Below are 16894 nucleotides of genomic sequence, written 5' to 3'. Positions count from 1 at the left end.
GCGGGTTATCAACTGAACCTGTGTTTATCTCCCAATATTCGGTCAGTGCCTTCTGAATTCTACTAAATATTGCAGGGTTTTTCAGCAAAGTCGGGTTATATGTCCATGATCGCTGTCTAGCGAAATTTATAATTCCCCTGAGTTCTAGATAGATAAGTGAGTGATCAGACCAGACACACGTCTGAGTGTCCACCTTCACTAAGTTCGGTGTTAGGATTTGGCTGACATAGATGTAATCGAGGGTTGTGTAGGTCTCGTGTGCTGGCGAGTAATAAGTAAAGTCATGATCTAAATTACCCAAAGCCTCCCATGCGTCTACTAGCCCATGCTCCTCCAAAGACCTTCAAACAGATTTAATAATACTATTATGTCTATGTTGTTTAGTAGTGACTTTCGAAGTTTCTGAGCCCTTGAAAGAGGACATGTTAACATTAAAGTCCCCAGCTACAATCAGCCTAGTTTTTCCCCAATGTGTGAGTAATGTTGATATTTCGCTAAAGAACAAGTTCTGAGACTCGTTGGGGGCGTATACATTACACAGCGTGACTTTCGTGCCCTGTAGCGTGCCCTGAATTATTACATATCTCCCATTCTTATCCCTAATTACCTTGTCCGTCGCAAAATCTAATGACTTATGTAGCAAGATTGACACCCCTCTCTTTTTGGAGTCAGCTGTGGCATGATAGTGTAATGGGAAATGATGTGACCAGAATTTTGGGATACTGTCTTTCACAAAATGCGTCTCTTGCAGAAATATAATCTTAGCATTTGTTTTTAAATATTGAGACATTGCTGTCTTCCTCTTGATATCTGTATTAAGACCTCTCACATTGTGTGAGAGGAGAATAAAATTATGTGTCATTGGTATAAGTTTCCCCGCATCCGTGTAGCTCTTGTCCCTCCTCTCCCGACCCCACATTTACTGTGTAGTGAAGATAATGCATCCCGCTATATTTTGCTTTCTCAACCCTTTCCTGTCTCTCTCTTATATCATTCCCTCCTTTTCTATCATTAAGTGGCACCTCCTGGTAAAGAACATTGAATAACAAACAATAACATAACAAATAAACTGTACATTTCACAATTTCAACCAAACACTGCCTCATAGCAACCTAACAGGCAGTAATATTAACACATCACAAAATCTTAATAACATTGAAGACTACGTTTGGTATTTAAATGTAGGACCTCCCAGTCATTTTTGAGATAGAATATTCCACAATGTAACCTATTCGCCCTTCCTGCAATGTCTGGCGCCATTATATTTGATCAAATACATCAGTTGACCTTTGTCACATAAGTATGAAAGTCTTTTTTGTGTCCTTCAAAAAGTCTATTCCTACCTCCTTCAAATCAGGAGGAGGGAGCACAACAGCCAAAGAGAAAAGAAATACACAATAAAGCAACAAAACATTTTGGATAACAAAAAACTATACTCATCTATCCGATGATCTGCTTATGTCTCTGGCTTCTTAACTTTTCTTCCTTCAGGCCATGTTGGCCCTAGTCCCGCTAAGGAGTTCTTATCAGCTCCCAAACACCTTTAACACAATTGCTTCTTTGCCTCTTTAGTTTCCTCTCAAAACCTTTTCACGGTTTTTCATGTCTTCCTTCTTTTCTCAGGCACCTTGGCCCATCTTTTCTGTAAAGGCAATCTGAACTGCTCCTCTTTTCCTGTGGGTGAATGTTGCTGTTGTTGATGCACTGGTAAATCTATCTTCAGCTTTCTACATATTTCAGGTATTTCTTCTGGGTCTTTGATGGTTAACAACCTATTTTCCCAAGTAATAAGTAGAGCAAACGGGAAGCCCCATCTATATGGTATTTGAGCTTTCCTTAGTTGCGCCGTTATGGGCCTGAGTGCACCCCGTCTCTGCAAAGTCCTCGTACACAAATCTTAGAAGAATTGCACCACATTTCCTTGATGTTTAAATGTAGGGTTTCTTTGTGCTGCCGCTAAAATTTCCTCCTTTTCCTGATATCTAAGCATCCTGATAATGATGTCACGTGGAGGGTCATCTCCCTTAGGCTTAGGTCGTAGGGCCCTGTGTGCCCTTTCCATTTGAAATCTGTGCGCGTCCTCAGTGCCCGTTATGCCTTGAAACAAGGAGAGTAGATATGTGTTTAACTCTTTCTGGGTCACCGACTCTGGCACTCCTTTCAACCGTATGTTACACCGGCGACTCCGGTTCTCCAAATCCTCCAATTTATCATATATTTCCTCTATATCATGTTGATGAGCACTTGTATGATTCGAGACCACATTTAACCCTTCTGCTAAGGCCTCACCGTTTTCTTCAAGAGAGTTCACTCTGGTTCCTATTTCTCCCAACTCTTGTTTAAATTCTGACAAACTGCTAGCAACCGTGTTCTGCAACATTTCCATTTTTTCAAGAAGCTTTTCAAAATTTATGGATATGTCTTGTTTCGACACCAAGTTATCTAAATCTGCTTTTGTTAATGGCGTCAACCTGTCTGCTTCTTTTGAGTGCCCTGCAGCAACTTCCTGTTCCCTATCTGCTCTAGGTGACTGCTGCTCTGGGGATTTATCTCCTCTACTAGTTTTGAAAAAAATGGGAGCAGTGGTTTGTTTACTTCCTATGCTAGCTTTGGAGCTTCTTTTGGTTGCCATTTTAAACACTGTTGATTCTATAGTCCCCCTCTCTTACAATAGATTGTCTGGAGCTGCTTGGATTCTGTTTATATATTTTACTAAAGTCACTGTCCTTTTATTGTAAGAAAAGGTCCCTTATCAGAATTTTACACTCTTGCTCTTTCTGATTTATGATAATAAAAGTCCTTTGCATAGAACTGTTACCTTACTTTTAGTGTTCTTATAAGCTTGTCTTGACTCAGACAGAGGGTCTTATGTTTTGTTAGAGAAGTTCGATTATACTGCTCTCTCCCCTTGCTCAGGTCTCTGAGTTCAAGCTCTGTTTTCTGATAGAGGTTATCTCTTTTACTATCTGTCGGTGGAGGGATATTACTTCAGGGCCTCTGCTGATATCGTTATTTTTGCACCCCTCTTCACTACCATGTGACCCCTTTAGGCTATGCCACTTATTATCTTCACTTTCATGACCCCTTTAGTGACCTGTCCTAAACTTCATTTGTCCGGTCTTACCCTCTGCTTGCCCCTCTCTGCTGGTGACCTCTCATTTCTGACAATCGGGTAGTCCGCGGTCTGAGCCGCGCCACATGCGCTTCCGGCATTTACTTGCGCTGGCCTTTCTATGCCGCTCCGTCTGTTCCACTCTTTTAGCAGGCGCAACTCCTCCCGGCTTCTTTTAATTTCAGCTCAAATTGCTCCCCATAAACTCCGGTGAGCAGTTTGTAAGTTGGGAATCCTATGTGTTATTCTTAATAGCCCATTGCAGTCTTGATGCTCTTTGTACTGCCTGGAGCTCCGCTATTAAGCAGCCATTTCTTGGCTTCCCCAGGCTCCACCGTTCCCTTATTTTAAAGAGACACTGAACCCAATTTTTTTCTTTTGTGATTCAAATAGACCATGCAATTTTAAGCAACTTTCTAATTTACTCTAATTATCAAATTTTCTTCATTCTCTCTGTATCTTTATTTGAAAAGCAAGAATGTAAGTTTAGATGCCGGCCCATTTTTGATGAACAACCTGGGTTGTTCTTGCTGATTGGTGGATAAATTCACCCATCAATAAACAAGTGCTGTCCAGGGTCTGCACCCAAAAATAGCTTAGATTCCTTCTTTTTCAAATAAAGATAGCAAGAGGACGAAAAAAAATTGAAAATAGGAGTAAATTAGAAAGTTGCTTAAAATTGCTGCTCTATCTGAATCACGTAAGAAAAAATTTGGGTTCAGTGTCCCTTTAACCTTTACAGGTGTTGCTAGGTAAAGCTCTGCATCTTTACACTGGGCGCCGCCATCTTGGAGCTGAGGTATTCTTACCCCCTGTTACAGAAGCACAGATCAGTGATGTTGCTGGCTGTTTTGACAGCTGTATTTATCTACAGTTTTGCAGCTGCTGCATTGCTCTATATTATTAATATGAAATGTATTATATATTATGTAACTTATAAACTGTGTATAAAAACTTCAAAATTGTAAAGCTCACACCCTGTATTGTGTGTGCTAACCTGACGCTCACAATACAGCTGTGAAAAAGCTGCAACATCACTAATCTGTGTATGGTCAACACTTCTGTCACAGGAAGTGACAATGCATGAGTTGTCACAGGAAGTGACAATGCATGAGTTCAAAGATGGCGGCATCTAGTATGAAGATGCAAACTTCCCCAACTGGCACCTCTAAAAGGGTTAAATAAAAGAAAAGCTCTGAAGAGAGCTGCAGATACAGGAGACAAAACAACAGCATGATGTGTAGTGACCGTTGTAGTTGTGGCCAGCATTTCAATGTGCCTGTAACAATAAATGGTAAAGATATATCTGACCATATAAGATGAATTAGTAATGAATCTCTTCTTGAATAATTTCCAATAGCAACACTAGTATTGTATTCATTTAGGATTCTTCTTTCAGAATGTTTGTATTTATGTGTTAGTGTATAGCACCAGCTGAGAACAGTCAAATGGTCACCCAACCACTCTGTGTGTGTATCACTGGCATACAATGGGTTAAATGCATCTGATACATGTCATAAAAGAAGTTTAAGTGGTATATATATATATATATATATCAGGGGAGAACCTTTTTGAGAGCATGTGTTGAAACTGGTGACAATCTTCTAAAAAATGATCTTGCTATCTGTTCACTCATTATATTACACTGCAGTGGGTGGGGAGAAAATAGTCTTTATTATTTTTACCAATGCCTTCTCTGTAGTCGAATCAGATCAGGCTTTATTTATTATTTTGCAGTACATTGTTTAATTGCAGAGCTAAAACTAAAGTCTGAGGTACTGCAGGGGGTAGGATAGATTGGTGCCATGTACAAAACATATAATATTATAGAGAGGTTCCCTATGCCTCACACACACAGCCCCCGCCTCCCCAGTTTCTTATATACAGATATATAATATAGAGAGGTTCCCTCTGCCTCACACAAACATCTCCCTCCCCAGTACCTTATATACAAATATATAATATAGAGAGGTTCCCTCTACCTCACAAACACATCTCTCTCCCCAGTCTTATATACAGATATATAATATCATAGAGAGGCTCTCTCTGCCTCAAACACACAGCCCCCTCCCCAGTACCTTATATTCAGATATATAATAGTATAGAGTCTCCCTCTGCACTGCATCACACACACATCCCCCTCCCAAGTTTCGCTCTGAAAAACACACGTTCATGTGCCTCATAGACACACAGTCTCACACATACAAACAAACTTTCTTTAGTACAGTATGTACAGGTATTTACCAGTATACAAGCGGGGTGCTTTGTTCTTATTTACCGTTGAGCACAGAGACGTAGCATCTAGTTCCTAACCAGTTAAAGGTCCTGCGTTGTCATAAGTTACATGACTTCTATGACCAATAAGATCTGCTGTGACATCACTGGTCCGTTAGCTTATTGGGAACAAGCTGCCACGGTTTTATGTTGGTAATTGTGTGTAAGGAGGGTCATCTCTATTGTTTGTATAATATTTATATGTATATCATTTACTGGGGAGGGGGCTTTTGGTGTGTGTATGAGGCAGAGGGTACCTTTGTATAATAATATATTGTAAGATACTGTTTATAAGTTACTGGAGAGTAGGGATATGTGTATGTGTGGCTGCGCGATCTCTTTATAGTGGTGTGTTCAAGAGGCAGAGGGCACCTTTTTATAATAATATATATCTGTTTATATGGTGCTGGGGAACAGGGCTATGTGTATGTGATGATAAGGAACTTTACTGGTGTGTGTAAGAGGCAGAGGGCACCTATTATAATAATAAAATATATATATATATATATATATATATATATATATATATATATATATATATATATATATATATATATATATAGGGAAGGGGCTGTTTCTGTACAGAGGAGAATGAGGGAACATATCTAGAATATTACCTAGCTTTATATAAGACATTTGTACTTCTGCTTTTCTGTATATGACTGCCCCCCTATAAACCTCCCTCTCACACACAGCACAGCCCCTGCTCACATTCTGAAACTGTTCTCCTTCACTTAAGACAGCCTCAGGCTCCCCTCTCTTCTTGCTTTGGCTAGTATTAAACCAAATCATGTTTCTCATCAGTTTAGTTTTAGTGTCTGGAGTATAAGTAGGTATGTTTGTATATGTTTATGTGATAGATAGAGGTATGGCTGCAAATGTGTATTTGTTGGTGTTTGTATGGCTATTATTCCCATATGTGTAATTTCTGTCATTTATGTGCCACTGTTGTAGGTCTCACTGTAACACAATATTACTGACCATGAACAAGATGAAGAAGTTGCCTGATCGGATCCTGAATCACATCCTAGAGATTCTCTACCTGCTGACAGGAGAGGTGAGAAAACATCATAATGACACCATGGTAACCTCCTGCAGTGAATATGTGTATTAGTTGCTTAGCAACAAGAGGTGGAGACAGTGTTTAAGGTGTTTGTACAAATACAAAAGTGTAGCGTTGTTTTGGTAATGTTGTGTTGCAGAAATTCACCCGAGGAGACATTTATTTCCCAGCAGCCTTTTGTTGTTTGATCCATCACCCCCATACACTGGCCACCAATGGGCAGCTCTTTAGTTTTTCTTCAGCATTTATAAAACATTTATTATGTGAGGAGACCTTTTGCAATGCTTCTATATAAAAAATGACATACTCTAATTCAGTGGTTGTCAAAGTCTTAGGACTTTGACATTGCCCCCTCCCACCCCTATAATAGATTTGACTTTATGTTTTTATTTTTAAAGAAAATTGTAATATTTATTTTTGTTTTAATTTGGGTTAATAACATTTGAACGAGGGTTCAAACACAAGTCTCAAGAGCTGATTCTGTTTGTAACTCCTGTGTTAAACCTAAGTTCCTGATCATGGCAAACGCAACACAGTTTCAGCAATTTTGACCTCGGTGCCTTTCTTACACCTACATCCCTCACTTTGCTTTATTCCATCACAACATGGCAAGTTTCCTTGTTGGCTCTTAAATGACAGTCTACTCCAGAATTTGTATTGTTTAAAAAGATAGATAATCCCTTTTTTACCCATTCCTTAGTTTTGCACAACCAACACTGTAAAATGAATACACTTTTTACCCCTGTAATTACCTTGTATCTAATTATTTATTTTAACAGACTTACATTTTAGCCAATCCGTGCTAACTCCTAGGTAACTCCACAGGAGGGATTGCAATGTTATCTATATGGCACACATGAATTAGCACTTTCTAGCTGTGAAAAAATGTCAAAATGCACTGAGATAAGAGGTGGCCTTCAAGGGTTTAGAAATTAGCATTAAAGGGACAGTCTAGGCCAAAATAAACTTTCATGATTCAGATAGAGCATGTAATTTTAAACAATTTTCCAATTTACTTTTATCACCAATTTTGCTTTGTTCTCTTGGTATTCTTATTTGAAAGCTTAACCTAGGAGGTTCATATGCTAATTTCTTAGACCTTGAAGGCCACCCCTTTCAGATTGCATTTTAACAGTTTTCACCACTAGAGGGTGTTAGTTCACATATTTCATATAGATAACACTGTGCTCGTGCACGTGAAGTAATCTGGGAGCAGGCACTGATTGGCTAGACTGCAAGTCTGTCAAAAGAACTGAAAAAGGGGCAGTTTGCAGAGGCTTAGATACAAGATAATCACAGAGGTTAAAAGTATATTATTATAACTGTGTTGGTTATGCAAAACTGGGGAATGGGTAATAAAGGGATTATCTATCTTTTAAAACAATAAAAATTCTGGTGTAGACTGTCCATTTAAGCCTACCTCGGTTTAGCTTACAAGAAAGAATACCAAGAGAACAAAGCAAATTTGATGATAAAAGTAAATTGCAAAGTTGTTTAAAATTGCATGTTCTATCTGAATCCTGAAAGTTTAATTTTGACTAGACTGTCCCTTTTAAAACTGTTTTGCTCATGGTTTCCATAGGATAGTGTGAAGTGTCACTGCTCCCATGCCTCCCCTTATTTGCTCTAACACCCCCCTGGGATGGTCTGCCTCAAATTTTGAAAACCACTGCTCTAATTTGTTAGATCATGTAATTTTACCATTAGTGACGCTATAAGTCTGTGGTTATCCCCCACAAAGGACTTAATTGTTGTTTTATAATTTACAAATATTATACATATTGGGCTAGATTACAAACGGTGCGGAAATCGGTTTTGTGGGATTTTCGCAATTGTTTGTGCTCCGTTTAAATTGCACTAATATTACACGTTGATCGCAATCATGATTTTTTTTTTTTTTTTTTTTTTTAAATCTCCTTTATTGTTGAAAAAGTGCATAACAATCAGCGGAAAAACAGCACCGCTAGTAACATGACATTAAATAGTAAGTACAAATTGGAAATTGCAATTCTAATACAATTCGTAGCTATCATTGAAATAATAAATCATTTGTTTACTCTGACGCCAAATAGTCCTCCCATATAAACTTCATATTGCCACAGAAGTCCAGTTATTGGGATTGGACATAATGATACCTCTCTAGAATCATTAATTGTGTGATGTGGTCTTTCCATACAGTTATCGTGGGGACATTTTGATTTCTTCCATAATCGTGGTATCAACTGCTTAGCCCCATTTATCATTATGTATAATAGTTTTAATCTCAGTTTACATTTCAGCTTAGGAGGGTAATTAAAAAGTAAAAACAACAGGTCTTTCACAATATTAAAGGATATACATTTTTCTATTTCTCTGCCAATTTCCACCCAATACTGTCTAATGTACGGACAGTTCCACCATATGTGGACCATTGATCCTACTTCACCACAACCCCTCCAGCATGTATTATCAACATTAGTGTATATCTTTGAAATTCTCAGCGGAGTTAGATACCATCTATATAATAGTTTCAGATTCGTTTCAGTAATACTTAGCGAAGAGGGGGACTTTCCCATATTAGTAAAAATTATGGCCCATTCTTTTTGTGAGATTTCTCTTTGCATCTCAGATTCCCATACCTTGCAATAAGCGGGTAAGGATCTAGAGTGATGGTCAATTAACAATTGATACAGTAGTGACAGACCTCCCCTAGTAGGAGATTGGGAGTAGCAGATATTTTCAAACACAGTAAGGGGTCTATGTAGTCTAGACTTCTGTGAGTTGCGAGTTATAAAATGTGACAGTTGTTGTCGTATATACCAATCATTTGCGAGCAGTGGGGTCAGTTCTGATATTTCTTCCTCAGATTTCAATTTACCTTCATGTATGAGTGTGTATATATAGGGATGAGTGAATTAATGGTGGGTAAATCCTCCCTAGCAGGCTGTCGTCCCAAAGGGATCTCAGGATTGTACAGAATCGGTGTTAGTGGGGAGGGATTTGATGAAATACCTGTAGTTTTATTAGAGATGTAATCCCATATTTTTTGTTTCTGTCAAAATTCGGGGGAGCGTCTTATTCATGTTCCTATGTATCTTATTGGTCCAACATATCCCACTCACATTAGGGCAATCAGCTAGTTGTTGTTCCAATTTAACCCATTCCTTATTTTCCCCATGTTTACACCAGTCTATGACTCGGTTAAGAATAGCCGCTTGTCTATAGTAAGCTACATTGGGTACGCTTAGTCCCCCATTTTTTCTGTTTCGATACATAATTTTTTTAGCTATCCGTGGCCTTTTGTTTTGCCAAATATACGTGTACACAACATTTTGTAGGGTGTTCAGATAAGATTGCGAGATTGGAATGGGTACTGTTTGAAACTTGTAAATAATTTTTGGTAGGCTGGTCATTTTGAATGCCTCCATCCTTCCCATCCAGGATAATTTTTTGTGTTCCAGCTATGTAATTCTTGCTGAATTTCGTCCAGGAGGCATTGATAATTTTGTTGGAATAAAAGCTGTTGATTATGTGATATTTGAACCCCTAGTTATTTTATAGATGAGTTTTGTATGTGATAATGGTACTTATGTGCAATCTCTTGCAATTCTGCTCTGGGGATATGTACTCCCAATAGCTCTGATTTAGTGGGATTAATTTTAAAACCGGAGAATTCACTATATATATCTAATTCGGTATTTAATGCTGTGATGGATTGTTGTGGGGACATGAGCGACAATATGACGTCATCGGCATATAATGCCTGTTTATATTGAGTATTTTGGACCAGAATACCTTTTATATTTGGGTTGTTGCGGATCGCTGCAGCTAGAATTTCAATTGTCAATACAAACAAAATGGGTGATAATGGACAGGTTCCGTTATTGATCAGGATCTTATTGAAAAGGGAGTCATTTAATTTGATTTTGGCTGTGGGGGCATTGTATAGTGTAAATATTTTATTTATAAAAACCCTCTCCCGCACCAAATCTCATTAATGTACCTTTTAAAAAGGCCCAGTTTAGTCTATCAAAGGCCTTTTCGGCATCCATGGCCAGGAAGATTGATGGGATGTTGTGGGATTGTGTGTATTCCAGCAGGGTCAATATTTTAATAGTATTGTCCCTCGCTTCTCTGTGGGGGATGAAGCCTACTCGATTTGTATGTATTAGTTGCGGTAGAATTTTATTTATCCGTAGGGCCAGAATCTTTGCAAACAATTTTACGTCCACATTTAAAAGTGAAATGGGTATGTAGTTTTGGGGCGTGTCAGAGGGTTTCCCAGGTTTCGGAAGTGGGTTATGGTCATTTACCTTATTAAAAAATTCGAGTACGTGAGGGATCAATATTGGAGCAAGGGTTTTATAGTATGAGGTGGAAAGACGTCTGGACCAGGGCTTTTGGCGGGGTTGAGATCATGGATTGCGGCTTTTATCTCTTCTGAGGTGAATAGGGGCCTCTAAATCTGCTGCTTGTTCACTCTCTAATATAGAGAGGGGGATCCGCTTCACAAAAGTTTGCATGTCTAGAGCGGTATATGGGAAATCTACTTTGCGAGTAATGTTATGTAGCTGTGTGTAGTATTCTTCAAATTGTGAGAGAATATCTTTATTCGAGTGGACTTTTAAGTTTTTAGATGGTTTTTATTACATGCACAAAAGTTTTTAATTTTTTAATTTTAAGGGCCCATGCTAGCAGTTTGCCTGCCCTATCGCCTTCGTAGAAAAAGCGTTGCTTAAAGTTAAATGTAGTGGCTATATGTTTTTGCAGCAACATATCATGGAGGGCCTTTCTAGTGTTCTGGGGTAGCTGTTTCACGGATTGGTCCTCCTGGTTCTGTCTATGTTTATGTTCTAAATCTGACAATTTTGAGGTGAGATCTAAGTATTTCTGTCTCTCTATTCTTTTAAAGTGTGCTTTTCTTTTTATGAATTCCCCTCTCATGAAGCATTTGTGTGCTTCCCAGACTGTAATGGGATTGGTGTCCCCTGTGGAATTAAATGTAAAGTATTCCTGCAGTGCCTTCTGAGTTTTGGTAAGTTGTATTTCCCCCTTCAGTAAAGAGTCGTCCAATTTCCAAATATATGGGGTGACTGGGGTATGGGGCCATACAATATCAAAGAAGACTGCTGAATGGTCCGACCATACTGTGTGAGTGATCCCAGCATTCTTAATGTATTCCAAACCTATCTGGTTGGTAAGCATGTAGTCAAGTCGGCTATACATCCTATTTGGGGAGGAAAAAAAAGTATATTCTGTCTTATACGGGTTAATGAACCTCCAAATGTCATAAAAATTGTAATTCCTCATCATTTTCCATAAATGCTTGAGCGTGCGTTTAGATGTGCTGGGGTTTGGGTTGGAGCTGTCTACCTCAGGATGTATGGGAATGTTAAGTTCCCCTCCTATAAAAATTAGACCCTTAGCTATGTCCAATATGCGTCAAAATATTTTCTTATAAAAAGGAAGTTGTTGGGTATTGGGCGCATATACATTAATTAAGGTCACCGGCCTACCGTATAACAGTCCAAAAAAACCCAGGAATCGGCCATCTGTATCATTGTGAGTTTGAATGTGTTGGAAGGGAATAGCCTTATGTAAAGGAATGTTTACTCCGCAACTCTTTGAGGTGCCAGAGCTGTGGAAATGTCGATTATAATGGGAGCTCATATATTTTGGCTTGTGGGAGCGCTTAAAGTGCATCTCCTGCAGGAATAAAATATCTCCTTTTCTTTTATGGAAATCTGACATTGCCACAGATCTTTTGGCAGGTGAATTAAGACCTTTAACGTTTTGTGTGATAAATTTAAGTATTCTATTTGGGGTATCCACTGGCGAGTAATATAAAGGATTTCAATAAATCATACCATGTACAATATCCATCTTTATACAGTATCATTTTCCCACCTTGGTATCTAACTTGCAGATAATGCAAACCTTTTAGGAAATTAACACAAAAAAGCAAACATGAACATAACAAATGTATAACAAACGAAAATAATGAATTAATGCCTCTCCTGTATCTGGAGATGGGCATTGGGACCATGTTTAACCACAGAACCATATTCGAGAGGGGGTCAGGCCTAATAAGTGTAGGTTTCAGTGAACCCACTGCATGACTGTATGGTGGGAAGGGCTGCCACCCCTTCTTTTATATTTATATATATATATATATATATATATATATATATATATATATCTCTCTATCAGAACAAACTTTTAAATCTTAGGAATAAAAGCAGGTTAAATCAGAAATATACCAAATAGTCTATGGTTAATTACCCTTTTCCAGTAGAAAGTCCTGCTTGTACCCTTGAATTATGTAAGGTTCAGTCAAGTTCCGTCTCCAATAGTGGACTGTTGCCTTTTTCTTCTTTGGCGGAGCTCCGTGATTAGAGGGTTTTCTGTTTACTCTTGAGGGTGCTGGCAGCCATTTCTCTGATTGTGACCTTTTTTCTTTTCTCATTGAGGGGTATTGTTGGTTATCTGTAGGTGGGAAGTCTAGTGGGTCCATGTCTAGGTCGCTACAGAATTCTGGGACATCTGAGATTTTCCTACACTCCAGTCTTCTCATGTCTCGTAGCACGTACAGATGAAAGGGGAATCCCCACCAATATAAGATTTTCTTGTCTCGTAGCAGCTTTGTCAAAGGTGCCAATTCTCTGCGTCTTTGCAGAGTCCTTGGGGACAGATCAGTATAAAATTGTAATACCGTCCCCCTGAACCTTACTGGTTGGTGTTTCCTAAATAGTGTCAGAATTTCATCCTTGTCCAGAAAACTTTTAAATTTCATGATGACATCCCTGGGTGGTACCGTGTCAGGGGGTTTCGGTCTCAACGCTCTGTGGGCCCTGTCCCATGGCATGTCAACTGTCTGCTCATCTAAAAGGATCACAACAAACAGAGATGCGAAATAGATGTAAAAATCTTTGGGGAGTACTGTTTCGGGAATCCCTCTAATGCGGAGATTCTTTCGTCAACCCCCTATTCTCAAGATCCTCAAGTTTGTCACTAAGGTCCTCGATAACAGATGCCTGTTTGGATACTTGATCTTGTATGTTTGTGATCTCCTCTTTTACTATATCTGACTGGTCTTCCATGGCTTCAACTCTAAAAGAGCTCACTGAGTGTTCTCTCCCTATTGTTTTCAGCTGCTTATTTAGCTTGGTATTTTTCTTTGCAGCCATAATGTCCCAGTTTTTATGTCCTCTTGTGGCAATATGCCCAGGGTAGGTGTTTATTTTATATTAGAATGACCAGCCTTTAATCCTATGTACGAGTGCTGTTATACTTCCCCTTAATATAATTTTTCACATTCCTCTCTCCCTCACTTACGGAGATATATTTTTCTGTGGGATATATGTTCACTATTAGTGTGATCCTCTAAGGCTAATTTGCCTTGTATTTAAAGGGGCAAGAAACTAGTTGTTGGATTATAGTCTCCTAAATCCGTTATGTGACAGTCAGCGCTGTGCTCAAATATGATTTTGCTGCGTGTATTAGGGAAGCGCCATTTTGTGTCTTGCTTTAGGGATCTTGCATCAGCACACTGTGGCGTGTATCACGCAGGGGACCTGACCTCCTGTTAGAACGATCTGCTTTATGGGTAAGCACTACAATTGTATAACTAGTGCTGCAGGGCTTTTTCCCTGTGTAATTGAGGTATTCTTACCGAGTATGTTTATGCTGCTGGCCCAAGCAGTCTCCTGTTCCGCTCCTCTGTATTCCACATTGGTGGGTGAACTGTTAATGTTCGGACAATGTTGTCACCTTGATTCTGGAGGTTTGAGCAGTTGTTGCCACTGAAATTTGTACACTTTGGGTCACTGCTATTTGAAATTATATACTTTGAAAGTGCCTGACACTCCGGAGCTCTGGATTTATGCAGCCATTTTAGCTGCGGACAAACTCCGCCCCCCGAGCGCAATCCTTATTTACTCTAAAATCATTACTGCTATTTCAGAGCTGTGATTAACACATCAAAAATACATTACAAAGTACAGTTACACTCATAATAACACTGTCTAATAAAAATTATTTTAAAAAAAATATTGAACACCAAAGTGATAAGGGCTTGAAGATATGAGATCTCGGGTGTTAGTAAAAAAAAAAGCCTCCAAAGGGCTTTAAAGGGACATGAAACCCAATTGTTTCTTTCATGGTTCAGATAGAGAATACAATTTTAAACAACTTTCTAATTTACTTCTATTATCTAATTTTTTTTCATTCTCTTGGTATCATTTGTTGAAGGAGCAGCAATGCACTAATGGTTTATAACTAAACTCATTGGTGAGCCAATCACAATCGATATATATATATATATATATATATATATATATATACAGGTGGCCCTCGGTTTACGCCGGTTCAATTTGCGCCGTTTCAGAATAACAACCTTTTTTTTCACTCATGTGACTGCTATTGAAAAGCATTGTGTGCATTGATTAAAATAGCCAGTAGGTGGAGCTGTCCTCTTGTGTTGCAGAAAAGATACACACATGCAGGCTGAAATGAATCAGTGTACACAGATCACAGACATTAACTATCGAGCAAAGCTTTCATAGGAACAAGATCTTCCTGTCTATGAATCAGTCCATACTGGAATGCATATAATTGCTACAGACCCAATTTTATCTAACATCCTAACAATACAAAGAACTGTTTGCAGAAAAATGCAAATAAAGTCTGTGTTGTGTGATTTTTTAGTAGGATTATAATGCTGTTCAGCAAAAGTTTTTGTTCATTTAAAGGGACATAATACTCATATGCTAAATCACTAGAAACTGATGCAGTATAACTGTAAAAAGCTGACAGGAAAATATCACCTGAGCATCTCTATGTAAAAAAGGAAGATATTTTACCTCACAATCTCCTCAGCTCAGCAGAGTAAGTTCTGTATAAAAAGTTATACTCAGCTGCTCCCAGCTGCAGGTAAAAAAATAAATAAATGAAGAAATGAACAGCAGCCAATCAGCATCAGCAGTGCTGAGGTCATGAACTCTTACTGTGATCTCATGAGATTTGACTTAACTCTCATGAGATTTCATAGTAAGCTTCCTTTACCTGATTGGTGAAATAATATGAGAGTGCACGAAGCTCATCCTTTCAGTTATCCCGGGACAGACACACTAATATGCTGCTTAGAAATCCTTTACAATGGGAGGTGGCTACTGAGGAACTTTTGAGGTAAAATATCTTTCTTTTTTACATAGAGATGTTCAGAAGATATTTTCTAGTCAGCTTTTTACAGCTATGCTGCATCACTTTCAAGTGTTTAAACATTTGGGTATTATGGCCCTTTAACTTAGTTTGATGATGATACAATCTGTTGTGTAATTATTTTATTAGGTGCTGTTCAGCAAATGTTTGTTCATTTAACTTAGTTTAATTATATATTCTGTGTTGTGTGATTATATTATTAGGTTTATAATGCTGTTTAGCATTTAAAGTCTTTATTTCAAAGCTTTAAAAATAATGTATTAGGTGTTACTTATGACAATTTTGAGAGGGGCCTGGAACCTAACTCCCTTCCCATTGACTTACATTATAAACTGGGTTTCAATTTACAACGGTTTCGATTTACAACCATTCCTTCTGGATCCTAACCCCGGCGTAAACTGAGGGCTACCTGTATGTGTGTATGTATATGTATATATGTATATATGTGTATATATATATATATATATATATATATAATACACATACACACACACACGCCAATCAACAGCTAGAAGCTAGATTCCCTGCTGCTCATGATTGCCTAGATAAACCTTTCAGCAAAGGATAACAAGAGAAGAAGCAAATTAAATAATAGAAGTAAATTGGAAAGTTGTTTAAAATTGTATTCTCTACCGGAATCATGAAAGGAAAAAATGAAAATTTTGGGTTTCATGGCCCTTTAACTTTGAAATACATACATATACATGTCTAATGATGTGTGTGTGTATATATATATATATATATATATGCATTTAACTTGCAGCACTAATATTCTATTAAAAAATAAGCAAGCCTCATAAACTACAGTAATATTCTTATTTCGAGAGTGAGCAATCTCTGTGCCTGTAGAAATATTGCAAGTAATCATGCTCCATAGCATGCAATACTCTGCAGTAATGTCTCTATAGCAAACAATAATAGTGTAAAGTAAGCCAGCAGAGCTCTATAGTTTGCAGTATGATTCTAATGCAGATGAGACAAGCTCTTTATCTTGCAATGGTGACCTATGCCAAGTGAGTCCCACTACACAACACTACCACAGTCACTCACCACCCCCCCCCAAGCAGCATTTTCTTGTCCAGTGCAGCAGCAAGCACAGCGGCTCCCATACACCATGAATAGAAAGCTGCCCAGCAGGATGCACGGTCTGCGCGCGCAAATACATTTTGGCCAGCTTTCTATTCATGGTGGGAGGGAGCTGCTGTGCTTGCTGCTGCACCAGACAAAAAAACGCTGCTAGTCCATTC

At 38.5% G+C, this 16894-nt stretch overlaps 1 protein-coding gene across 1 annotated transcript in view; it reads left to right on the top strand.

Moving 5' to 3' along the window:
• The first annotated feature begins 5522 nt into the window (after positions 1 to 5522).
• LOC128643361 (gastrula zinc finger protein XlCGF66.1-like) overlaps positions 5523 to 16894 on the top strand; it is a 93637-nt gene continuing 82265 nt past the window's right edge. Inside the window, exons 1-2 of the mRNA XM_053696292.1 lie at positions 5523 to 5549; positions 6341 to 6443. Of these exons, the coding sequence (XP_053552267.1) occupies positions 6369 to 6443 (75 nt within the window). The 5' untranslated portion in view covers positions 5523 to 5549; positions 6341 to 6368. The remainder of the gene's footprint in view (positions 5550 to 6340; positions 6444 to 16894) is intronic.

Source organism: Bombina bombina, unplaced genomic scaffold (assembly GCF_027579735.1).
Source record: "Bombina bombina isolate aBomBom1 unplaced genomic scaffold, aBomBom1.pri scaffold_543, whole genome shotgun sequence".
Taxonomy (NCBI): Eukaryota; Metazoa; Chordata; class Amphibia; order Anura; family Bombinatoridae; genus Bombina; species Bombina bombina.
The sequence above is the reverse complement of the archived record's forward strand: the minus strand, read 5'-3'. Positions and strand labels throughout refer to the sequence as shown.